Raw genomic sequence first — 27,918 nt, forward strand, 5'->3', positions numbered from 1 at the left:
ATTAAAAAGTCATCAAATTATCGTATTTTTCCTCATTTTTATTCATCCTTCCTTCATTCTTAGTTACAAAATGTAGAATTTTAACTTAAACATTTTTAACAACCTATCAAGTAAAGATATAAAACGGAAGCTATTACAAGGAATGTTTCATTTTCTTCATCTTTCAAATGCGTAATAAGTACTATGATGCAGAAGATATACAGAAGTAAATTCATACACTTTTTAAAAAATAAAGTATGACAAAGTAAAAGGTTTTGATTATTATTTATTATTATCCACAAGATTTTTTTTTATTACTTTTGAGCATTTTCTCGACTTTGGTGGATATTCTTACTCTAATTTTCATTTTAACATTTCTTTATTAATAAACAATTTAGTCTTTAGTGATGTAAAGGACATTAATCCGAGCGACACAAGGTTCAAAGTGATTTGAAGGTTACTTGGAGTTGGGAGTCCATTTGGAACCTGCATGGACTTCTGCCTAGACCGACACAAATGAAGAACGTTCCGCTAAGCCTCTTTAAATGATATCAAATGGAAGCCGCCTTCGTTTGTCGTCCATAAGGCTGCCAAAAATAGGCGGCTTCCATTTGGTGTTAATAAAAGAGGTTTAGCAGAGCCTTAAAAGCTCCGTGTCGTACCCGAGTGGACAAAAATACGTTAGAACTAGTCATCAACAGGACATTAACTTGCCATCAACTAGTCACAACGTATTTTTGTACACCAGGGAATCCTTCTCCATTTGTGTCGCTAAGGTTATTCTCCTTTGTGTCGCTCGGACAAGTTAGGCACTAGTGATAATCTACAACATTTTTAGTAGCAATTTTATAAAATTTTACCAGAATTTAGTTACTTTAAATATTATCTTTGAAGATAGAGAAAATGCTCACTCGGTTCATGTTTAAGGCATAACTTCAAGGATATTTGTAATGCTCAATAACATATATGTAGTACTGCATCATTGAAAATTTTGGACATATAACATTTACATAAAATACTATAATTTTTCAGTCGTTTCTAATAATCGTCTTATGAAAATTTTTTCTTGCAATAATATGTATTAGTAAAGAGATTTTCTATAGATATGATTGTCTGATTGCTTCATTCATGCACCTTTGTGTGAGAGAGACATAAAATAAAATAGGAGACTCATACAACTCATCATGTACATAAATAAAAGGAATGTATTAAATAATAATATATATAAAAATAACAATTTTTTTTCTTTTTTCAAAAAACATTCAACATTACACATTCAATTGATAAAAATTGCTTTTTTTTAAGAGCTTAGCTCAAAGAAAATATAAAATAAAAAATATAATAATAAGTTAGGACAGTAGCTGGTAAAGAAATATAACGAAAAATGTTTCCATTTTGTGATTAGATTTGATTCCGTTCTAAACTGATTTGTAATATCTAACAATGCACTGATTTAATTGTTTTATTCATCAGCATTCAGATTTATCTTCTTCAACCAACGCTTGTGTATCTTTGCCTGTATCTACATGCGTTGGATCAAGCTCACGTGGACGTCTTATCTGAAGTTGAGGTGATGTTCGATGTACTATACTACTTGGAGCAATTACTGCTGACGATGGCTCGACATGTGTACTGGGCTCTTTTGCATCTGCTGGCACGTCATATATTCGTGCTGTTTAATTAATATCATTAATTTTATTTAAAAATTTTAAATGGTTTTAACTTACTCATATGTGAATCTGATTGCACAGCATCATACATAGGATTTGAAAAATCTCTACTCTTCTTATTAAGTGTTTCAAGATTATATGAATCCATAGGTGGAATTTGATCTGTCGGTAATGATGGCGATGTTGGATTGCCTGGTGAAAATCCAGGTGAATTAAACTCTACATTCGTTCCATGTCTAAATGACACACTTTGTGATGATGATAAACCTAATGTTGCCTTTCCACTGGAATTATGAATTTAGGTAAATATTTGGATATAATCAACAAAGCTTGAATTACTTACAATGGTCTCTTTTTGATAATATACCATGACCCAACTGCTGCTCCCATTAACAATAATATTAAAATTGGTATGAATACAGCTGCGGTTGCATTTCCACCAGCTGAATGCAGCACTCCTTGATATTTTTCACAATACTTTCCACTAAAATCTGTTGGACAGTCACAACCAACGTCACCATTGTCTTCTTTACAGAATCCTCCATTTTGACATTTACAAATAAGTGGTAAAGGTCGTTCTCTTTCGGCAACTGAAATGTACAAAGGAATTTATCAAAAATAATTCCTACAAATTTTAATGATTTACATACCAGCATCACAAATTACTTCAGCTGTGCTTCTATGGTTTTGTGGTTGTACTGAATTATCTGGACAAGCACAACGCCATCCACCAGGTACTAACAAACAAAGATGTGAGCAAGTACTCTTAAAGCATGGATTTTTAAGAGATGTATTATATCGATTTTCATGATAAATTTTAACTCCAGCAGGATTGGCAATGTCACGTTGAACGACAACTTGAACTCCTCTTCCGAATTTGTCTTGCTTAATAAGATCACCTGTATCACGTGATACCCAGTAAAGACTTGATTCAAATACATCAAGTGATATTGGATGTTTCAGTTGTTCACCTCGAATTACAACCTTTCTCATTGTTCCATCAGGTTTGATTGACTCAATTGTATTCAATTTCATATCAACCCAATAAATTCTATGTTCCTGATCATAATCTACAATTACACCAGCTGGATGACGAATTCCATCAACAATCAATGGCTTTCTTCTTCCACCATCCATCCAAGATACTTCAATCTTAGGTGCTGATCCAGCATCTGACCAATAAAGTCTACCAAGTTGTGGATCTACAGCAATTGATGTTGGAACTTCAAGTCCATTATTAACAAGAGCTCTTCGATAACGTCCGTCAGTTTTTGCAACCATAATACGACCTCGCGGTTTACTTCCAGTTCTATCTGTTTCTGTCCAATAAAGATTTTCAGCAATCCAATCAACAGCAACTGCAGTTGGTTTTGAATTTCCTTTCATGTTCAAATCTTGAGCAAATCCGATTTTAGCTTCACCATCTCTTGCATTAACCATGTATGAACGCTTAATTGTACGATCACTACTATCAGCCCAGAATACCATTTGCTTGATTGGATCATAATCAATTGATTCAATTCGTTTTTCAGAGGCAATAACTTCAAACTCTTTGTTCTCTTTCAAATTGAAGGCTCTAATGTTCGTTCCTGTTGTGAAAATTACAGTCGTTTCTTCTTTTTCAGCTTTACATATTCCAGTTGTTCCATCAACAAGTTTGAATCCATTTACACAAGAACATGAATATGTTCCATTTACGTTTGTACATGTTTGTGAACACAAGCTTGTTCCTGCAGCACATTCATCAACATCTAAACATTTCTTCTTATTTGTTGCATCAATAATGTATCCCTGATAACAGCTACAAATGTATCCTCCACTTGTTATATTAGTACATGATTGTTCACATCCTCCAAGCGTAGCTTCTGAACATGTGCTGGTAAAATGACATCCTAATTCGTCTGATAAATCACCACAATCGTCACTATGATCACTGTATATAAAATTTATAATTAATAAGAGATACAGTCAGGCTCAACCTCTAATTGATTCTTACCAAACTTGACTTCGTTCAACACATTTCTTGTTTGCACAAGTGTATTGAGTTTGAGGATCACAAGGCTTGATTTTAGCACCACAAAGTGTGTGATTATTTTCATCAGATCCATCTCCACAATTGTCAATTCCATCGCTACAGGAAGAGAATAATAATTAAAAGAATTGCTATAAAAGAGTCGCAAGAATCAACTTACCAAATTTGGAACTTAGGAATGCATCTCTTGTTGTCACATTGGAATTTCCTTGTTGCGTCACATGTTAATGTTGAACATACGGAAGGTGCTTCATCGCTGTTATCTCCACAATCATCTGAACCATCACAGACATCAGTATTGAATACACAGAAATTGTTATTACATTGGAATCTAGTTTCTGGACAATATCGACCACCAGGATATTTTGGTGGACATCCGATTTCATCTGACATATCTCTACAATCACGATCCCCATCACATCTGAAGTATGCAGCAATACAATGACCTGATTTACATTGGAATGTTCCGTTCTTGCATTGGAAGTTTTCACAGTGTAACTCGTCAGATCCATCGCCACAATCATCCTCATGATCTACAGAATTTAAATAGAATTTTAGTAACTTTAAGGTTTGAATTCATTTATCATGAAACTTACCGCATCTCCAACGAGATGAAATACATTTGCCATTTTCACAACGGAATTCAGATTCTGAACATTCTCGATATTTTCCTTTACAGAGTGCTTCAGTCTCGTCGGAACCATCACCACAATCATCAGCGAAATCTATTTTAAAACATATTCGACATTAGTATTGCCTTAATAATTTATATATAGTACATTCTTACCGCAAGTCCATTGTTTAGGAATGCAACGATTATTCTTGCACTTGAAGTCTGTGTCAGTATTGCAAACTGGACAATTTTCTGGCAATTCGTCACTGTTGTCTCGACAATCATCTTTTCCGTCACAGAAGAGCCATTTGGGTATGCATCGATAGTTTGATTGACCTGGGCATCTCTTCCATCCTGTTGTACAATTTCGTTGACGGCACATGTATGCTGGTTCATCAGAATCATCTCCACAATCGTTATCAAAATCGCACATCCATAATTTTGGAATACATCTGCCGTTCTTACAATTGAATTCAGTTTCTGGATCACATGTACGTTTATCTAAATAAATATTATTTTACAATTAATTCATTCTGCGGCATACTGTAAATGACTTTAAACTTACGACATACTGCTGGATCTTCATCACTTCCATCTTTACAATCAGCATCACCATCACATCTCCAACTATCCAAAATACATCTTCCACTTGATTTACATTTGAAGTCAGAATCGGGACATGGCAAGTCACAGTTCTGTTCATCACTGTTGTCTCCACAGTCGTCGTTTCCATCTGTAAATTATTAATAAGTAACGGACATTTAAACAATTTTATGGATAACTTACCACAAATAGTTGCTGAAGGTGTGCAGTTGTTATTTTTACATTGGAATGTTCCTGCACGGCAATGACGTTGTGGGCATGTTGAAGGTTCGTCCGATTTATCTTTACAATCTGGCTCTCCATCACCTTAAATTTAAAAAATTCATTAATACGTGTTCAGGATATAATTAAAGGAAGTACTTACATTTCCAGAACCATGGTATGCATTTTTCATCAGATCCTCCACATCTGTGTTGTCCAGCTGTACAATTAGCAATACATGTCTTTCCATCACGAGCTAAATAGAACTGATTTGGACAGGCGCATTTGTAGCCAGGCGTTCCTTCTTCAATATATCCTTCAATATTCAAATAAGATGATTCAAGTGGAGGTGATAACAGACATAAGTGAGTACATCCTCCGTTATTTTCACCACAAGGATTTGTGTACGGAACTTGTCGCAATCGATGATTGATGTGGATATCGTATGGTCGATGTGTTGTATTTCGTAAAGTTTGTAAATCCTTTCCATTGAACTTATTTGCTCTCATAATTGCTTTAAGATTCCAATCAGTCCAGTAGACATAATCATCAAAGACAGACAAAGCAAATACATGAGGAACTTTAGCACCAGATAAAACAACATGACGATTATGTCCTTCAAGATCTGTAAATGCAATGTAATCTAAATGAGCATCAGCCCAATAAATTCTATCTGTGAAATAATCGATGGTAAGTGCATTTGGCCATGCTATATCTTGTTCCCATGTTAAAATTCTAGTAAAGTTAGATCCATCCATTCCCATTTTTGCAATGTAAGCTTGTAAATGCCATGATGAGAAATACAAATATCCAATTCCAGGATGGACAACAACTGCTCTTGGATCTACAACTCCACTCTTTAGTGTCTTTCTGTTTGTTCCATCTAATTCCGATACATCAAGATTCTTTGAATGTCTATCAAGCCAGTAAAGTTTTCTTCCAACCCAATCAATTGCTAAACCTTCTAAACCGTGTGAGTCATGCTTGATTACAGGTTCTTTTGTTACTTTATTTTCTCCATCGCCGCCATAATCTGATCTAAATATAGTCTTGGCTGTCACATCACAGAAATACATTTTCTGGTCCTTATAATCGAAATCAATTGCCACAACATTCATTAGATCTTGATGAACTACATTATAAATTGATCCATCTGTTGAAATGTTACGCACGTAGTATTTATTTGTAAATATAATCCATGGTGTGTCTTTATCTTTTCTTTTACATGTATGCTCGTCATTTTGACGTTCATAATATCTTTCATCACATTTACAATAATAGCCACCAGGCGTGTTTGAACAGTGTTGTGAGCAAACACCCGGCGTTTCAAGACATTCATCAATGTCAGCACAAGCTTTGCCATCAGCAAGAAGCTTATAGCCTTGATTACAATCACAATAGTAGCTTGTTAAAGTATCAACACATTTATGTCCACATTGATTATTTTCTACTTTCGCACATTCGTCTACATTGCAATGCAGTGGTTCATCTGAGTCATCTGGACAATCTGATACTTTGTTACACACAAGTGTGTAATCAATACATTGTCCATTGTTACATTGGAATTGTCCAGTTGCACATGTTGTATTATCTTTCTTACAATCTACTTCATCAGATCTGTCACCGCAATCATCCTCGCCATCTATAAAATAATTTCAAAACAATTATGACGTTTGCTGTTCCATAAAATTATCTTACCGCATCGATATTGATTTCTAATACACTTGAAGTTCTGACATGTGAACTCTTGGGATGAACAAGTCTTGTACTGAGAATTACAGAATTTGCCTTCATCGGAACCATCTCCACAATCATTATCGTGATCACAAATCCATCCATTGTTAATACATCTTCCATTGCTACATGTGAATTGGTCATCAGCACATGGCTGTGGTGTTGGACAGCTGTGAATTGTTGTATTCTCATCAGCACCATCAACACAATCAGGATCTCCATCACAAAGCCATTTCTTTGGAATACATTGTGATCTTCCCCATTGCTTATTCTCTTCACAAGTAAATTCTGTTTCAGGATCACATTTTCTGTCATTACATTGATGTCGATTATCTTCATCACTATTATCAAGACAGTCATTGTCACCATCACCTGTAAAATGATATAAATTGGATTATTAATAAGATGCTGTAGATTTTGAGAATAAGGTGCTTACATATATAAATTCGAGGAATGCAGTTTCCATTGTCACACGTAAAGAGATCTCCGAAACAGGTTCTACCTTCAGATTTGCAATATTCTGGAGGCTCATCAGCACCATCGCCGCAATCATCATCGCCATCACAATACCTTTATTATGATAAAAGAAGAGGTTTAATTATTTTTAGATATTAATGAATGTGCTTGTTAAATTACCAAGTTGCTGGTATACAGCGATGATTTGGACATCTGAATGAGTTTTGAGGACATGTTCTTTGAGCACAATGTATAGCATCTTCATCTGAATTGTCTCCACAATCGTTGTCACTAAATGAAAATTCACATTAGCTATTTCCCTTAAAGCATATTGATCATTAAGTTTACCCATCACAAAGCCAGTAAGGTTCAACACAGATATTTGTTTTCTCGCACTTCAGATGATTAGCTGGACATGTATTATTAGATGGACATCTTTCATGTGTTTCATCAGATGTAGCATTATCCTTACAATCATTTACACCATTGCACACTTGTGCTTGTGGTATACAACGACCATTTTGACATGTGAATTCACCGTCAGCACATGGTGGATATGTACAGTTGATTTCATCAGATCCATCCTTACAATCATTTTCATGATCACATTTCCATGTTTTGAATATACATCTGCCATTATTACATCTGAATTCATTTGGTGAACATGAATGGAATGCACAGTAGTTTGTGTCTTCATCTGAGTTGTCTCCACAATCATTATCACCATCCTGTATTAAGAAATTATTAGATTAAGACATCGACAATTAATCAATTGATACTTACACATGCCCACATTCGTGAAATGCATTTTCCATTCTTACAGTAGAATTTGCTTGCATCACAAGTTTGATTCTTTGGTGCACACATTTTGCCTTCATTTACAGCTTTTGTCGAATCATCGCATTTACATTCTGCTTTTCCATTTAATCCTGGATGACAGCTCTGTTCACATCCACCATTATTTTGATTACATGGATTTGCTTGACAAACTTGACGTGATTTACTGTAAATGTGGATATCTCTTGGAGAATCTTCTAAGCGTTTGACCATTTCAATCATATTAGCACCAGTATGCTTTTCAGCTCTGTATAGACCTCTCAATTGTAAGTCAGTCCAATAGATGTAGTTTCGGAAAACTGATATAGCAAATGGATAAATTGTAGCTGTAACGAGAATTTCTCTGTTCTTTCCATCAAGTGTTGATCTTTCAATTTTCTCACGAACAGCATCTGTCCAGTAAAGCATTCTCTCCTCATAATCAATTGCTAAGCCACTTGGCTGTGATAAATCTTTATCAATTATTGCTTTTTTTAATGATCCAGCCATTGTTGTACGGAATATTTTTCCTGTTGTACCAAATCTACCCCAATCAGTGTAGTAAAGAGTTCCATTGCAAGGATCGAGTACTATTGCTCGAGGACGTTCTACACGTGATATCATAATGAGATCTGATCCATCAAGATTCATGGCAAATATTGAAGCATTTGCACTATCAGTCCAATAAATTTTCTTTTGTGTCCAATCATATGCGATTCCTTCAGGATTAATACCACGACTAATGATATTGTTAATACTACTTGATTCTGGAATGTCAGCATTAAGCCATGCAATCTTTGACCATGGTCTTATTTGTGTAAAGAACAACTTATTATCAGTATAATCAAAATCAAGTCCAACAACATTTGTTAGATTCACAACTGGTTTGAAAGGAACATTTGTTGATTTTGGATCTAGTTCAATTGCACGGATTTCTGTACGAGTTGCAAAGACGATATACTCGCTTTCGGTATCACAACGACGTCCATCAGATGCTAATTTTCCAGTTGCACAGTCACATTTAAAGCTCAATCGTCCACTAACTAATGAACCATCAGGAGGGAAACTGAAGCAAAGTTGATCACATCCACCATTGCCAAGTTTAAAGCATGGATTATTATCATCCATAGGCTGATTAGATTGATCATAAATGACAATGTCACGAAGTTTTTGCAAATTAGTTCTAAGCTTCTCAGGAACTGTTGTGTTTCCTGGGAATTTAGATGCTTTAAATACTGTCAAAAGATTCCTGTCGACCCAGTACACATCATTAACGTGAATTGCAATACCCATTGGATTTGGAAGATTTCTTCTAATAACTTGACGATTTCCACCAGTATATGAAATCTTTTGAATCATATCCAATTTTGAATCAACCCAGAATACATCATGAGTCAACATATCAACTGTTAAATCTCGTGGATTTGAAATTCCGCTTGTAACAACTGGTGTCCAATTGGAACCATCAAGGTATGATTTACCAATTCTTGGATATTGTCCATAATCAATCCAATACAAGATTCGTTTAATTGGATTTACTGCAAGTTCACGTGGTGCATCCGTTGTCGTTTTGACAATTACTTTTCTGTTACTTCCATCAAGCCAGCAAACTTCAACGTAATTCTCATGTGGGAAGACATTAGTGAAATACAAATTACCAGCTACCCAATCAATTGCTAATCCTCTAATGGCATTACTTCCAATTCCATCTTTAATAATATGTTGTACATCAGTTCCATTTGGACGAGCTCTAAAGATTCCATTCCAATGTCCTCTATTGAATTCAACCCAATAAATCCATTGATCTCTAAAAACGACATCAACATGAAGAATATGATGACCTGGACCTGCAATTGGAACCATTGCGTCAGTGCTGTCTTTCAGTGAATAACCACGAGCGACGTCTAATTGTGAAACAACTGCAAATGATTTATAAGGTGTACATGTGATTTCATTTTCCTTCTTATATCCCATTCCACAAGCGCATGTTCTTGATCCACCTTCAGCTGGCAAACAGAAGTGTTCACAACCACCGTTTTGTGTCATGCATGGATGTTGTTGCATTGTGCGTTTTTTGAATACAATCATATTCTTCAAGTCTCCTTCATTGTCAAGAATAACTTTAGCATTGTCACCACTTGGAAGGTCAATTCTGACAATTTTCTCATATGTTGGATCTAAATAAAAAAGTCTTGACTCCAATATTCCAAGAGCTTTTGGATAAGCAATATCGTGTTGTTCACCCAAGATTTCATTCTTTTCTGTACCATCATAACGCATGGAATGTATACCAGGTGGATGTCTTGTGCTGTAGTAAACAAATTTCTTTTCAATATCAACCGTTATTGCTTCAGGATTCTCAATCTCATTAAGAATAACTGAATTAGTACCATCCATATTAACTCTTCCAATTTTAGCTGGAACTCCATAACCTCCTTCATCTGACCAGAAAACTTTTCCTTCAGTTGGATCAAGTGCTAATGACTTTGGTTTAGCTACTGATTCCTTTTCGCCATTATTGGCTAGAATTATTGCACGATAACGTGTTTTTCCATTTACACGAACAGCTTCAATGTTGCTTGCAATGCGATTTCCGATAAATAATATTCTTCCAATCCAATCAAAAGCAATTGCATATGGAGCACCAACAATACCGGAATCTGGTAAGAACTCTGTCTTATTTCCACCACCGTAAGGTGTAACATAGATTGTACAGTTCTCTTCATCATCTTCTTTGCCTTGAAGCCAGAATATTTGTTCGCCTTTCCTGTCATATTCAAGATTTATTCCATTTTCAATACCAACAACTGGTGTTAATGAGCCTGCTCTTGCATTTCCATTGCTTAGTGGAACGTCAATAATTTGATTGCCTTTGAGAACCATCAAATACGGTTGTTCTTCCTCAATACATCTGTAGTCACCAGTAAGTTTATATCCTGGTTTACATTTACATACATATCCATTCTTTTCTGATGGACTCAATAGACAAATATGTTGACATTTAAATTCAGCTGAATCACATGGATTTTCACCCATTGGTTGAAGTACTTTATGATGGACATGAATTGAAAGTGGCTGTGAGATCAAGTGTGAAACGACAGTTTGATTATTTCCTTTAAATTTATGAGCCGATAAAACTCTATTAAGCTGACGATCAGTCCAATAAAGTGTATCTTCAAATAGTGTTAATGAATGTGGATGCAGCAAGTAATGACTTCCGGCTAATACTTGTTGACGACCGGTTCCATTATAATAACAAAAGTCAATAAAGTCTAATTTTGAATCGGCAAAGTAAACTCGTTTTGTGGCAATATCAAGTGTCAAGCCATTAGGCCAGTAAATTTTATTGCTGATGATTGTTTCACGCAAGGTTCCATCCATTCCAACTCTTTCAATACGAGGATTTTCACCCCAGTCACTCCAGAAAAGCCACTTTTGACCTGGTGTTGGATCTAAACACATACCTCGTGGCTGTGTAATATTTTCTCGTACAAGAACAAGTCTTTCAGTTCCATTTTCTGTCGATACTTCAATCGTGTTCAATTTACTATCCAACCAATAAATATTTTTACCAATCCAGTCGTATGCTAAGCCTTCAACTAGATCAAGACCTGTTGTAATTATGTCAGTTGGTTCCTGTCCACGATCTAATCGAGATATTTTCTTCAACTTCATATCAGACCAGAATATTGTGCCTGTATGCATGTTTGATGTTGTTGCAACTACATTTTCAACAATTATTGGAACTCTTTCAAGTCCTTGTTCCTTTAAATCAGCAACAAGTATTGAATGACGATTTGAAATCACAAGGAATGCTGATGAATGATTTACTGCCTTACAATGATGTTTATCAGGTAGGATATCATATCCAGGGGTGCAAGAACAGAAGTAAGATCCTTTTGTATTCACACATCGTTGAGAACATAAGCCTGGTGGATCACACTCATTCATATCTTTACATGTGACACCATCATCTGATAATTCTTCTCCAGGTGGACATATACATACTGCAAATTAATAAAAAATATTAAGGACATGGTCGAATTTAAAATTAAGCTTTACTTACAAGCTCCCAAAGGTGTTTTCTGACAGCCATTTGTACAGCGTCCATTTTGATGCATACATTCTGCTAAATCACAACCTTGACCTTCATCAGAACCATTTGGACAATCCTGTTTTTGATCACAAACTGATGTTAAATTAATACAACGTTCATGAACTCCAGGACATGCCCATTGACCAATTGGACATCTAAATGGTGGTGGTACACATGCATGTTCATGTGATTCATCTGAATTATCTCCACAATCATCAGCACCATTGCAAACGTATGCCTTAAATACACATTTTCCATTTTTACACTTAAAGAAGTTATTTGGACATGTAATTGTTCCACATTCTTGTTCATCGGAATGATCATCACAATCATTTGAGCCATCACAATGCCATGCAATTGGAATACAAATTCCAGAAGTTTTACAGCGGAAATGCTTCTCTTGATTACATTGATTAGGTTCTACTGAAGGACATCCAAGTTCATCTGAGCCATCATTACAATCGGGTATTCCATCGCACTTGTAATTTTCTTCTATACACTGCCGAAGGTCAGCACATTTAAACTGATTCGCAGAACATGTTATTGGCGGACAATCCTTTTCGTCTTGTTTATCGAAGCAATCATCATCACCTAATCATTAATAAGTAAATTTACAATCAGTTCTGCGGATAATAAAATTTAACTACAACTTACCATCACAAACCCAAGACTGTGGAATACAATGACCTGTTCGCGGACAAGTAAATTGGAAGTAGGCACACGTTTTTTCTGCACAAAAATCACCTTCATCCGATCCATCGCCACAATCATTTTCAGAATCACATTTCCAGATATTTGGAATACAACGACCATTCTCACAAGCAAATTGAGATGCAGCACAAGTTACATTTCCACATTCAAATTCATCGGAATGATCACCGCAATCGTTTTCTTGATCACATCTAAAATTGAGTGGTATGCAACGACCAGATTTACATTGAAACTCGTTTGAGCCGCAAGTTGGTTCTGTGGATATAAATAACAGTTTTAATTTAAATTATTTATTGAGATTTATTCATGATATTTGATAATGAACTTACTCGTACAATTCTGTTCTTCATCGCTATTATCAAGACAGTCATCATCACCTGGAAATTCCAACAAGCGTTATAATCTAGTATTGATTTAATTAACCTTTTATATCACTTACCGTCACAAATCCAAGATTTTGGAATACATCTTTGATTTCTACATGTGAAATCCCATGAATTTGGACAAGCTTGTACCGGAGGTTCTGCACTTGGATCTAATATGCATGAACGTTCATCAGAATTTAAGCGCTCGCCATAAGGACATGCACACTTAGCATGCAATACATCTGTTACATTATCAGCTATTGCAAAGCACATTTTCTCACATCCACCGTTATTAAATGAACAAGGATGCAGACTAGCAATCGTCTGTGTTTTACGACTGTAGACTTTAACACCATAAAGACGATTTGTTTGAGGTTCACGGACCATGATTTCTTCTTGTTTTCCAGTGAGCTTATTAAGTCGAACGATAGCATCTAAACGCCAATCAGTAATAAACATCCAATCATTATGAATTACAATTGAGAATGGATGTCTAATGAGTCCAGAATTTACTGTCTTAATGTCACTTCCATCAAGATTTGAATGTTGAACATGATCTAATAAAGCATCACACCAATAAACTCGATCAGCAATGAAATCAATGCTTAAACCATTTGGCCACCCAAGAGTTACGTTTTTAAAGACTAAAAGGTTTGTTCCATCAGAATTGGCTCTTGTAATGTTTGCCGGTCTATCCCATTCTGAGAAATAAATGAAACCTTTGTTGGGATGAACAACAATTGCTCGAGGACGTTTGAGATTCTTTAATAAAGTTCTACGATATGTAACATTTCTTGTGGATAGAACATTCAATGTTCCTTTACGGCTGTCAATATAATAAAGATTCTTTGCTGCCCAATCGACTGCTAAACCTTCAACACCTTCATTTTGTGATGCAAGAACAATTTCTCTTCCTGTTCCATTACGATGAACACGATAAATAACATCTTGTAGTACGTCTGAGTAATAAATATGTTCATCACGTGAATCAAAATCTAATCCAACAAAACGAGCTCGTCGTGAAACGACTGGAAGTATAGCGTCACTAAAACCTTCAATTGCTGGGTCAAGAACCTTTCCCTTAATGAATCTCTGTTGTGAATACATCAAAAATTCTTCAACTAAATAACAGTTTCTTAAATCAGTAGCAAGTTGCCATCCTGTATGACAAGCACAACGATAACCTAAACTTGATGGAACTGTTGTATCTCCGGAACCAACAATTGCTGTTACAATACAAAGTTGTGAACATCCTCCATTATTTGATCCACAAGGATTAGCTACTTTTGGTTGACTTAATTTATGTACAGTAATGATTGCACGGGGATCTCGAATGTCTTTTGCCTTGAAAATTGACTCGATACTTGATGAACCTTGGAACTTGTCAACTGACATTATTCCTTGTTTCGTTGCATCTGTCCAATAAACACGATTTTCGAATATTGCTAAACGTGATGGACTTGGAACTTGTTGACCTCTTAAAACCATCACACGATGCTGACCATCATAATTTACAGACTCAATATAATCCAAAAGTGAATCACACCAGAAAATTCTCTTGGCAATAACATCAGTCGTCACGCCAGATGCTTTATAAGCTGCTTCAGAAATAATTGATTTAACATGCGTTCCATCCATGTGAGCACGTAAAACTTGTCCACCATCAGCAACAAACATTAATCCAGATGTAGGATCCAATGCAATATCAGCAGGATTTGTCAGATTTGAGCCCAAAACAACTGCATGCCATCGTCCATCCAATTCAAAAACATCAACCTTTTGACCAACTAAATCTGCAACATAAAGCTTGTCTCCAATCCAATCAACTGCAAGAGCACCTGGTGACCAAGTTCCTGGAAGTGTTAAATCACTACCTTGGAATGTCTTATCGTCATTATTTAATAGTAATGATTGAACTTTTCTAGTTTTGATGTCAGACCAGAACAATAAATTTCGTTCATAATGATATGCTAAGCCACTTGCACCTGTTGCATTTGCAATTGGATGTGAATTTAATCCATGATGTTGCATTCTCATGATTGCTCTATCGTATGCGAAAATTAACTCTAAGCTTGCTGGGTCGGGTGCAACACAATGTGATTTGTCTACAAGTGAATATCCAGGTGCACAATGGCATGTATATGAACCATCACTGTTTGTACATAATTGATCACAATATCCCCATTCCATACACTCATCTAAATCCGAGCATGTCTTATTATCATTTGAAAGCATTTTTCCAGTCGGACAAGTACATTGTCCACCTGTTAATGATGGACCACATTTATATTCACAACTTAATGCTGGACATGAAGATGTTGAGCAAGCAGTTTCCTCGTCTGCGCCATCATCGCAATCTCTTTTTCCATCACACAACTGTGATTTTGCAATACACTTTGGTGCTTTATTCGGACCACCATTGGGGCACAAGAATTTATTGTCGGGACATGCAATAGCTGTACAATTGGCCTCATCACTTTCATCGGCACAATCATGATATCCGTCACAATGGAAATTTGCTGGTATACAGAGAGCATTGGCACATCTGAATTGACCTCCATGACATGGTGGGAAATCTATTGGATAGAAAAGTTATATTTTATATGTTGAACTCTTATAAGCTATAAATGAAAACTTACTGCAAGCAGTCTCATCTGAATTATCACCGCAATCATTTTTATGATTGCATTTCAATGCATTGTCTATGCATCGATTGCCATTGGCACATCTGAATTGATCAAGGCGACAAGAAATGCCTGAACAACCTTCTTCATCCTTCCCACTACGACAGTCAAGATAACCATCACATTTCTTTTCTGGTGGCACACATGGATCTGACTGCTTACCACCTGTATTCAGACTTGTTAGATTGCTTGGTAATCCACAATGAAGATCATCAGATTGACATTTGCGATAAGCTGTGGGAAATTGAAAATTAAAATTGTGTCTGCCTTATTAACATTTTTTCTGAAACTTACAGCACTCTGCTTCGTCGCTTCCATCCACACAATCCACTATCATGTCACATTTGTGATGTGGTGGGATACAATATGTTTTATTAAATTCATATCTGCCACAACTAAATTGACCATTTTCACAGTCTGGCGGAGGACATGACTGAAATTCATCCTCGCCTTTCTCACAGTCCTTTTGGTAATTACACACCCAAATTTGTGGTATACATTTACCGTCGGAACATTGAAACATTCCACTAGAACATGGCACTGTTGTGTTATATGAATCTGTAATTTGAGATAATTTAAAAATTAGAGATTTATTGTAAAAAAAGGGAAAGTCTCTTCTTCCATTGTCAATGCAGACGTTTCTAGTGAATCATAACACTACGATTTGAAATTGATGAAATAGTAGCCACATGTCTATATTAGTTAGTTTCATAAAGATTTTCAAAATGCCAATTATGATTGAAGACAATGTGATGGATATTATGTGAAATTTGCCTGACTCAATCCATTACTATTGAGAGATAATGCCCAAATTAAATGAAATTTGAATTGCATATCCAGCTCTTGCATTATCGTTTCCTTGTCATTCAAATGTAAGTACATAAACCCAGATAAACACGCAAACATCATCAGGCGATGCTGAATAGAAAATTGCGTGAATAAAAAATAAATTTATCTTTTAATGCGTGAATTAAAATCCAACAATAAATAAAATAAAATCTAGTATAAAGTCATCAACGTGTTTAGAGGAGATTCCCTCACATCCAATAGATAATTTACACATACGTTAACATGAACAGCACCAGTTTATGCTTCAAATTCGAATCAATACGTTTAAATTGAATTTCATGAGAGTAATTGTTCCGAATCGTCATAGTTGAGTACATTTCCTTTTTTAAATACTTAATTCAATCATAACAAAAAAAGAGAAAAATGCACACGAATTGCTGTAAGAAGCTTGTATGTGGAAGTAAGAAATTTCATTCTTTTTAATTGAATTGAATTCATGAATTACTCGATCATGTACATACAATTTGAAGGAGTGGATGCTTTTTGTAAGCATTAAAGTGTGGAGAAAGGGATTGAAATTTTACATTCAATTAAGCCATCCCACGTCTATAGACTAGATGAAAGTGACTTAAAACAAAAGGAAATTATTTGTTTGTTTCAAATTTCATTTGCACTTTTGTGTAATAGTGGATACGCCATATAAAGAATTAAATAACAGAAATAACGCATTAATTATTAACGTAATATGAGTCACACCGACTGTCAACTTTCTTATCTTTTTATTCACATTTCATTTTATTTTTCAATAGTCTATGTAAAATTTCTCTCTATTTTTTTTTTTTAATTTTCTTTTCATTTGGCTTGAAGCATAAAAGAAGCATGAAAAATTTCTCCAACATTATTGTTGATGATTTCTTAAGCTCTAATACCATCTCCATCATAATTGCCATCATAAGTTGTATAGACTCAGATGTCAATAAAAACTTTTCGTCTGGAATGGTCTACCGAATATTAATCGTGTACAGCATATGAAGATTTTGAAGGTATTGACTCTCTTTAGTGTAGAGTTGAGGCAGAGTCGGTTTTAGGGGTCAGTAACGTACTTAGACCACAAATTTAATTACGAAATTCTACAATTGGCTAGCAATATAGTCAATTTGTAGGATGAACTTGAAGTAAATGTATGACTAAGGTTCACTTCTGTGTATACTCAGAATAGACAAGAATCTTGCTTATGAATATGCTCAATAACATTGATCGCGTAAACTCTTGATCATGATCATTTAGGTGACTAAGGTCATTGTCCATTAGGAGTAAATGCCCAAGTTTCCCAAAATTAATCCGAGTCTGCCTCCAATGTCTAAGACGGTCTCTTCCAAAACAAGAGAACAAGTGAATGTTAATATCTATTCAACTGTCATTAAGGAACGTTGTCTCTGAGATCATTTGCAAATTTTTGTATTATGAGAAATTGAGTACCTAACAATACATAATGAGACTCTAAAGTAATCAATAATAATGAATGAACATTTATATGCGTATACTCTATAAGTCCATAAAAGTGGCTATACAGAGTTTAAGTGCGTAAATGAGCATAAAAAAGTTTTGAAAAAAAAATGTTAAAATGAGTAGAGAGAGGAAGAAAGAGAAGGTAAAAATGTAGGTCGATGAACTCAACAAAAGAAACAGAGACCAATACATTCATAGCTATCGGCATCCAAATAACTTGACAGTTTAGAAAATATCACCTTCCATTTATGATGCTAACAAAAAGTTACTACGAATTAGAAATGCGATGACGTTTCAAACCATTTCAAGGTTTGACTCAAGAATCGCATATATACAGCTCCTGCATTATGCGCAGAATATGTAAGTTAAATTGAAATACTTATTACTGCATGTACATTCTTACTTAACTATACTTAATGAAAATGTCAATTTGCTATGCTGTAAATTTATGTATATGTATTAACGAAAGGAGAGAGACATAAATTGAGAAAATGCATGTATAATGCACATTACATATGAAGACAATAGACACTATTCTAACGTCATGTTAAGTCTGATAGACAATTATCTAATGATGTCCCGACATAAACATAATTGTTAGTTGATATCTCATATTGGTATCTAGACTTCAATTCTCTAATGCTTTTATGATCACAACAGATCCATTAGAGACTAGGTGTGTGAAACTTGTGTTGATGCCAAAATCATAAGTTAATTCCGACTCTCACTTTATAAAAAAAAAAATATCAAAAAAATTATGAAACAAAAGCTCACTTAAGAAACGGTGCAATGACATTTAGCATATAAAAAATGTGCTACAAACAGATGATTTTTTCACTGGAATGTCGTGAGAATAATTCAGACCTAGGGATTTCAATACCGAACCGAATTCTGAATACCGGTAATTCGGTATTGAAAAATCTCAATACCGGTATACCGGTATCATACCGGTAATCGAAATTCGGACAAAATTGCTGTCTCAGGTCACGAAATTGGTGAAATTTTGTGTTTTTGACATTTTTCCGTTTATTAAAATCTTTAATAAATCTTCAAACCACTTCAAAATATAATTTTAAGTATGTAAAAAACCTTAAAAAATTGATTCCTTTTTAGAAAAACTTTAAAGTTTTCCATATGAAAGGACAAATTTTTCGATATTATTGGACCTATTTTTCACATGTTCATATGAATTGCAAAAAAATGAACCAACTCTAAGCAAACAAAAATTTGTTATAACTAACTAATAGCAAGTTAATGTGCACTCGATGACTAGTTTTAACTTATCAGAAATAACACTCAGAAATAATATTACGCATCATTTTTTAATAATGAAAACTAAAATCAGTTAAAACAATTTTCCAAATAATGGTTCAATATAAAATTCATATGTTAAGTTTAGCACGTAATTTGACAATTAATGAGTGTAAATAATTTTTTTGACGATTTTTTATGGACTATTTGGAGTTTCAAATAGTTTCGTTTAATTTAATAGAAAAATTTTGAAAAGTTATCTGAAATTTACTAAACATATTAAAATTTTCCCTACATTTTTCCATACCGAGAATACCGGTATTCAAAAAATCTTTGATACCGGTATTTCGGTTTTCAAATAATTTCGGTATACCGGTATTTCGATACCGGTATTGAAAACCCTATTCAGACCCAAGTGAAATCATGGAGTAATTTCATTTCTCATCCATCATTACTACCAGTTTTATGTCTTATTTTTACATTTTATATATTGTCATATTAGCAGATTATATAACATAAAATGACGACAATGATGACAACCGTAATTCCGCATTATTCTTATCATGCAGAACACAGTGGAATGGCATCTGATCGGAAGTTATGTAAAAGGACATGAAATGACTTTGATGATATTGCAAAAAAAAAAAAAAAATAATTTTCAAGGTGACTTCTAGGCTATAAATAACAAGACAAACAGGTTTTTTTCATTCATGATGACTTTATACATATTCTACCATAACAAAAGTCAACCTATTCATACACTCATTTATTCGTCAGGAGAGAGAGAGAAAAAGAAATGAAAGAGACTTTGTATTTGAGGGTCAACTGTTTACACCGTTATAAACAATTTCTTTCTTCTTTCTCCTTTTTTCTTTTGTTTTGTACTTCAGTTTCTTATTCATTGACTTGGGGGCTTCTTATCAAAATTGACTATTAAAGACCGACAAAGAAATTATGTAGCTATTAATGAACTATCCACTCGAAATTTAGAAAATATACGGGCTCGTGTCAATCAGTTGTTTATGAAGCTGGACTTGTTTGACTGATAAATATTTGTCTTATAAGAATAAGATCAGTAATGTTTAAAATTCGTGCTGCGCCATAATGGTGTATTATGGAAATTTTTTCTCTTAATAATCTGCAGAAATGCTTTAAAATCTTTCGAAATGGTTGCAAAAAGTTTATGAGGCAGACTTGAATAGAACAAATCGGTTAATCGAGCCGAAATCCGGTAAAAGACCAGTGTGACTCTGGTATGGTGTCGGATATGAACTGAATCCGAAACCAAATAAGACTCTTGCAAACCTGGATCAGATTTTTGATCTATTAACTGATTTGAGCTCTCAGCAAAATTAAAAGACTAAAACAGCCTTAATAGAAGCTTCAACAACACTAATCTCAAATCAACTTAGTATAAATCCACACAACTTAATTTCGTTCTTAGTCGATTAAAATGTTAGCTTAAAATTCAAAATGAAGTGCTAATTTTGAAATCCATTCACAATAATTCTCATTCCCGTTAGACACTTTTATTATAGGTTAGTTACTTTATAAGCTAATCAATAAAATAAACACACAAAAATATTCAACAAGTGGCACACAAGAACTTGCTAACTATATTGCAAATTGATAAATCATTTTCAGGGCATGAACGGTCTTCATTAATATTTTTTTTGGAACTGTCAAATTTTTTTGTTATGATTTATGACTTCGTTGGGGGTTATAAGCTTATAGTGCTCAAGACAGAGCTCGAATTCGATTTGAATATTAAATTGAATGGAATCGACTCGAGTCCATAATTTCATACAAAATACGGATCGAAGCCGGGCTTTGATTCAAAATCTATGATCAATGTAGGGATTTGAAGCCATAGAGCTTCCATATGGGCCATTTACTTATTACGTGTTAACTACTGGACTTACTTGATTTAATCGGTTTTCGGGCCTCGGTACCCTCTGAGTCCGTTACAAAATCTCAACACCTTCCCTTAAAAGCATAACGTAACAAGTGAATGGACCATAACTCTAATTCCTTATTAACACAATTTACGAACGATCCCATTAAGAACCTCATGTCATAAAAAATCCCATCTCGTGAAGATTCTTATAAGAATATTTTTTTGTTCACCTGTTTGTTTTATATTTTTTTATTGGATTTTAAATGGATCCGCTTTGGAGAAAAAAACATTAAAATTTATTGATTTACGTTTTAGATTCCAAAAGTCTAAATAAAAGGATATTATTAATTTTATTCACGTGTATTAGTCACCAGAAAGTCTGGATTAATCGTGATTTTGCTAAATTTTACCGATTTGAAAAATAGAAGCTATTATTGATGGTTTTTTGTAAGGTTTCTACAGAATGATATCATCAAAATTCATTTGAGTTTTGCTGTTCATGAATATGTACATTGTTCTTAACTTGTCTCTCTGCATGCAAATAAATTTGAGTGCTAAATTTGAAGGTAAACATTCACTTAAAAACTGTGGACATTCACCAAATTAAGATTTTTATTTGTTAATCACGTGAAACACATTATTAAGGTGTTGGCACCGGGCAAGGTGTAGATCAGTGGTGGACAACCTATGTGCCGCGATACACCTTCATGATAAGCCTCAGTCGGAATCGCACAAAGGACTGAGTTCATGACAATTTCCAAAGATTGTATCGCGGCACACAGGTTGCCAACCACTGGTGTAGATAATTTATTTGCTGTTAATTAATTTTTCCATTTAAACAATCGAATATGGTGGCAATGTTTGTAAAAATCTTATAAGATTTACACGCGAGCATGTTCTAGAAGTAAGCCGAAGTGTTTCAATCAAGTGAAAGTTTCTCATACAATATTCTGCAATGCATTACAATACACAATAATTTTTTTTCCTCAAAAGCCGTCTGGAAGGCAACAATGTGTTCATATTGCACAATGCCTTTTTTTAAAGGTGCGGTTTTTTCGATATCGAATGCTCTAAACTGAAGAACAATTCTTTTTGTCATTCATATTTTGCTGCGGTTTGTTTTTCAACACAATTCTCAGAATATCTTCTTATTCAAGAAACACACAATCAATATCGAAAACAAAAACCAGTTTGTACAAAATTCAGAGAAATATTTTGAGTTAAAAAACATTTATGGACGTCATAAACATGAAGTTAAAGTTGTGATCGACAGGTAAAGTGTGTCCAGCAATTGGTTCAATTAAATCATAATAAAATAAATTCTAACAGCAAATTTGTCCCGATTTACGAATTTTTATAACAATAGCGACAACAATGTGTCTAGTTAGTCACACGAATATAGAGTTCCCCTTTTCACGTTTGTTCTCACTTTGCCTGCCGCATACATCAAATTGATTTATTTCATTTAAATCAAATTTATTAATAAAAATTTCCGTTTTAAATTAAGTGAAAATGGAAACCGTTCTTCTCTCGTTTTTTTTTTATTACATTATGATAACATAATTTATCATGATAGCTTCTCAATGGATACAAAACAGAATGAATAAATAAATGTATGTATGTACAAATGTATGCAAACACAAAAGCATGACAATAGCATTAAATTTCAACAACAAGTGATCTTTTTACCAAGCACTTATAGATTAATAAGATAGATTGTTTTTAAGCAATTACAGCGAGAATCGTGACCCCTCGAAAAGTGATTTTACTTTGGGGATCGTCCATAAATTACGTTCTTACTCTCCCATCTCTACTTCTTATAAGATTCTTTCGAAATCATGAATTAAGTACGGATCTATCCCATGTATACTAAATGTTAGACATAATTAGTGAATGACTCCAATTCGCAAAGTGTTTATGTATATAAAATCACGAATGCTCTTTACTTAAAATAGCATCTTGCGTAATTTAGCTTGATGAATCTATAAGTTGAAAAAATTGAAATTTAAACAGATTTGACAGCTTAATTATTGTCTTCCAAATGTATGTCACTTAATGTAGAAATGAAATCTTCATAGAAGACAATAAGAAGAGTTGAATGCCATTAAGGTCTAAAAGAAGAAGGAATTGGCAATATTGAGGAAAAGTAAAAGTATGCTCATCATAATTATTTGTATAGCCTAGAAACAGACTCATCAGTAATATTTCCTTTTTGAAATTTCTTGAACTTCCTACAATTTGTGAGTTTTTTTTTGGAGTAGGATTGATTGTTTTCAGGCATATACAGTAATACGATGAGTAGTACTTTCAAGAATTGCTATTAATAGTATCGTGCTCGCAAAATTTACATTTCAATTGAGTTTAATTCACTATCAAGTCTTGGGAATTGAAAAATATCCAGTTGCGAAGTTTCCAGAATCAGACACTGCCTGCATATACCAAAAAATCAACATAATTTATAATTTAAATTCTGATCGGAAATAGACAATTCTTAGAAATGAAGTAATACTCGTTATGTGGCTTCGTTAAGTCTTGATTGTGAAACTTTCAGTCAGACACACCATTAAACCTAATTTAAGTAAATTATTTTATCATCTTTCCCTGTTTTCATGATACACATATTTTTTTTTTCTTTTGAGACATGCTTATGACATGAAAACGAGCAAGTAAAAGATAAATAAGACGAAAAACGATGTCATAGTGAAGGGACAAGTGAATATGTAAATGCATAATTACTTTATTGCACATTCAGTGTCTCGACTTACATTCATAATGTATAATTTTGTAAAAAGTCCATTTAATGAGTCATAGGAGCCGGTATTCAGGAAGTATTCATATAAATACTTAATAAATTTAATCTAAACTTTTAGCATCGATGACAATGACAGGAAAGGTTACTTAAAATTGAATAAATGTCTTTTAAAATCTATTTTTATATCTACATATGTATTCATCGCCTTCTTTTCCTATATTCTTATAAATCTACTTGAATATTAAGGCTTATTCGATATTATGTACAAGAGAATAGATTGACTTGATGAATAGAACTGCTGTAATTTCTATTATTAATTTGAAAGTAACAATGATCTTGTGAGTTACTGTATGTTGCTTGTTATTTGTTATACTCGGCAAAATGATCGTAAATACATTTGCTTATAACGAGAAAAACTTGTTTATTCATATTTCATTTGTGTGTAATTTATTAGGTATATCTATGTTGTTTATATGATCCGGTGTTACTTTCTTTCCTGAATCAAGTTATATTTTGTTGACATTAAAATTGATCTTGAGGTTATATCTTTGGTATTTTAAAAATTCGCTCTGTCATGCGATATTTATGAGTTATGTTTTGGAATTTTCAGCAAAACACAGGTTATTAAGATAGTTTAATATAGAGCTGCAATATACTGACTCGATAGAGACAGTATTGCATTTGGAATCCGGAATTGTCTAGCGATAGTCAGCAGAAAAGCTAGTTTAAAGCGGTATCTATGGAAGGCCATGGATCACAATTGATCTGTGCAGTCAGCACCGATAAGTTCTCCGGTTTTAGCGAAATTTCTGATAGCTCAGAACTGTATTCTTTAACAATCCAAGAGCATGCTGAAGAATATATTCACAAAATTGAGAAAAATATACTGAATTACTCAAGAGCACGTCCATTTTAGTGATTTAATCTGATGCAGGTTGTAGGTAATAAAAATTGCATGATGAATATGCAACATGAGAACCTGATTTCAGAAAATCGACATTGTCCTAAAATATCCCAATCGGATGTTATAAAGATACAAGAATAATAATTTGCAGGTATTCCAAAAGTCAACAGCACCCAAAATAATACAAAATTTGACCCACTTATCCTTTTTATTCAACATATTCTGAAGAAAAGGTCAAAAGATTCATATAGAATATTATGAAACACGTCAACAATTCTTACTTTACAAAAACATTCCACTTTACGTTCTTTTAATTCCTTCTCTTCTCAAGCTGACAATAAAAATCATTCGTCTATATTAACACCGGCAATAAAGTTTGATAAAGCCATATTGTTTAAGTTTTAATTGCTCATGGTACAAAGTGACTCATTAGAAAACAAACGAAATTCATATATTATTGATGAATATTTTTATACAGAAGCCTGCATAGTACACAAAAAAGTAACAGACAGAAATTTTGTTACTCATTTTGTTTTTCTTTTTGTTTTCTCACTTCTTATGGAAAGATCTTGAATATGATGGAGTAAAATAATTTCTTGATGCTTCCAAAATTCACTAATCTATTGATTTCATTAACTCGTCTGCCGACCTTGAAATATGGGAATTTTAAGCCAATAATTTGCATTTTTGAACTAAAACAAACAGCAAGTCAAAGAAAAATCCAACAAAATCCGAGAATATTGTCCATCTTTATGGTCTCGTCGGTTATCAATCGAAAACATTTCGTTCCGATGATTGAATAACAATTCCGAACGTTCCAGGTATTTTTTTCATTATGATTTTTATCTGTCTGTGTGAATATACTAAAACAGAAATGAACTCTGGAATGTTTCTCTTTCATTGCTCATTACCTCATTCTGCCCCTGCAGTATTCATTATCCCCAAACGCAAACTATTATTAATGAATAGCTTCTTCAATTTAACAACAAAAAAATGATTTTTTACATTTCACACAAATGTTATTGTATGATGATTATATACGTGTGCAGTTCTACATCCAAAAATTTATCATTCGTGCATATCAAGTTTTGAAAGAATCGAGAATCATTTGATGATATAGCTAATTATTTTCGAAATTTTCATTGTCATTAGGTATACTATCACAATCTAAGTACACCATAATATTTTAATCATCATCTGACTGGGTAACAAAGCTTCGAAAGTTTGTTGTAACAGCAGTCGTAACATTAAAAATAATAGAATCATTTCCGGCATATTCCAAACTTTTCTCTCTATTTCTTCACATATATGTTTATAAATTTTAACATTTATTCGATGTATTGGAACTCAATTCTTCTGGATTTATGTTTATTTTGATTTATTGGTGCATATTTCTTAATATATCCATCATTTCCTCTTACTGAAAATGGGCATATTTATCTAAATGAGCTTGCTCATGAGTATACTCAATCAATCAATGTAATTGTCATTGCTGGGCTGGAACAGAAACATAAGTTTGCTAAAACACCTTTTGCTTGGATCCACAAGGAAACCTGAGAACAGAAGCTCCAAAAATTACTTGATGAAGACGAAGAACAGTGTGCAACTTAAGCCTTTTATTGCAACCTAAGATCCACATAGGAACATGATTGCATGAAGTAAGTAAATGAGTAAGTAATCAATTTTGTAAGCATACTCAAGAGCAATGGCATATTTAGGGGGGTTTGGAGGGATACAGAACTTGAACAGAATTAGGTATGAAGGTGCCCAAGGAGATTTTGATCATCAGTAGTCAAAATGTTCATCATGTACTGCATTGACGTTTCAGATTGGAATTCCCCAGTGTTAAAAAGTTACAAAGCTTGATCAAATCTGGTCATAACAAGTTCTGGTCAAATTTTATTCACAATACTATAATTTATTCTTATTACAGGTACTAAATAGAAATAGTTTGCTCATCCATAAATACTGGATTAAAGCTCAGCTTAATTTCAATGGAAAATTTATTGTTGCTGATTGTTTATCTCAACACAAATTTTCATATCCACGTGATTAAACAATTTTTGTGCAATTAACATCATGTACAATTAAATTCTGTCTATATAGGGGAATTTTGAAGGTCGTACATTTAGCTGGATAATGTTTGACATTTCCCAATTATTAAATATTTTAAATATCAGCAAAATTAATGCTAGAAAGTGGATTTAACTAAAAACTATTATGTCGGCATCTTTTTTTGTTTCTTTTGACATGAAATGGCACTATTTCTTCATTATCTTAACACTGAATGGAATGGCCAAAAGTAAAGAAGAGACTTTCGTTGTTTAATTATTTTATTATCAACATTAAAATTTCTTTTCACTACCTTTGACAATTAAAGAAGTAAGAATTTGCAATGTTAACACATAAGAAACAGCAAAAGAAAAAATATTTTTTGTAGGTTTAACAGTCGTTGCAAAACAAATATAGTCGACGACTATAGCAAAATATAAAAAAAATTTAAAAAACAGTAACTAAAATGTGTACCTGTTGTTTCCCTGTCATCAGCATTTAACCGTTGTATACATAGAAATAATATGAAAGAACTAAATATAATCCACTGTGTTGACCTTGCTCGTGCCATGTTGTGGGGAATTTTGCCATCAAATGGCCACCCCATTCTTATCACTTTTTATTATAACACACACTTGTAATTATTTTTTTTTTCCTTTTCGGCTCTGCACAACTTTTGTGAAAGAACTGAAAAACATGAAAATGTCTCACATCACTTGTAAATTAGATCTTCTTTTTGTTAATTATTTTCTATCACTAATTTTGCTTTCTATTTCTTAATACTTTCTTCACAGAAGATCTTTT

The 27,918-nt window shown here is 33.6% G+C and overlaps 1 protein-coding gene across 1 annotated transcript; it reads right to left on the minus strand.

Annotated features, from left to right (window-relative positions):
• Positions 1-692: 692 nt before the first annotated feature.
• Positions 693-27,918, minus strand: mgl (low-density lipoprotein receptor-related protein megalin). Its single transcript, XM_070652092.1, has 23 exons — positions 27,589-27,918; positions 16,255-16,518; positions 15,916-16,194; positions 13,351-15,852; positions 13,241-13,288; positions 12,855-13,166; positions 12,171-12,791; positions 8,072-12,111; positions 7,637-8,016; positions 7,469-7,579; positions 7,269-7,402; positions 6,797-7,204; positions 5,262-6,740; positions 5,081-5,203; positions 4,860-5,027; positions 4,469-4,795; positions 4,278-4,406; positions 3,842-4,214; positions 3,646-3,780; positions 2,300-3,582; positions 1,993-2,239; positions 1,707-1,933; positions 693-1,651 (listed from the first exon to the last, which is right to left on the minus strand). The coding sequence occupies exons 1-23, from the start codon at positions 27,719-27,721 to the stop codon at positions 1,449-1,451; spliced, it is 13,926 nt and encodes a 4,641-aa protein (XP_070508193.1). The 5' UTR covers positions 27,722-27,918; the 3' UTR covers positions 693-1,448.

The sequence above is a fragment of the Chironomus tepperi genome, unplaced genomic scaffold (genome assembly GCF_022539635.2).
Source record: "Chironomus tepperi strain 1889 unplaced genomic scaffold, CSIRO-AGI_Ctep_v1 contig_48, whole genome shotgun sequence".
In the NCBI taxonomy this organism is placed as follows: Eukaryota; Metazoa; Arthropoda; class Insecta; order Diptera; family Chironomidae; genus Chironomus; species Chironomus tepperi.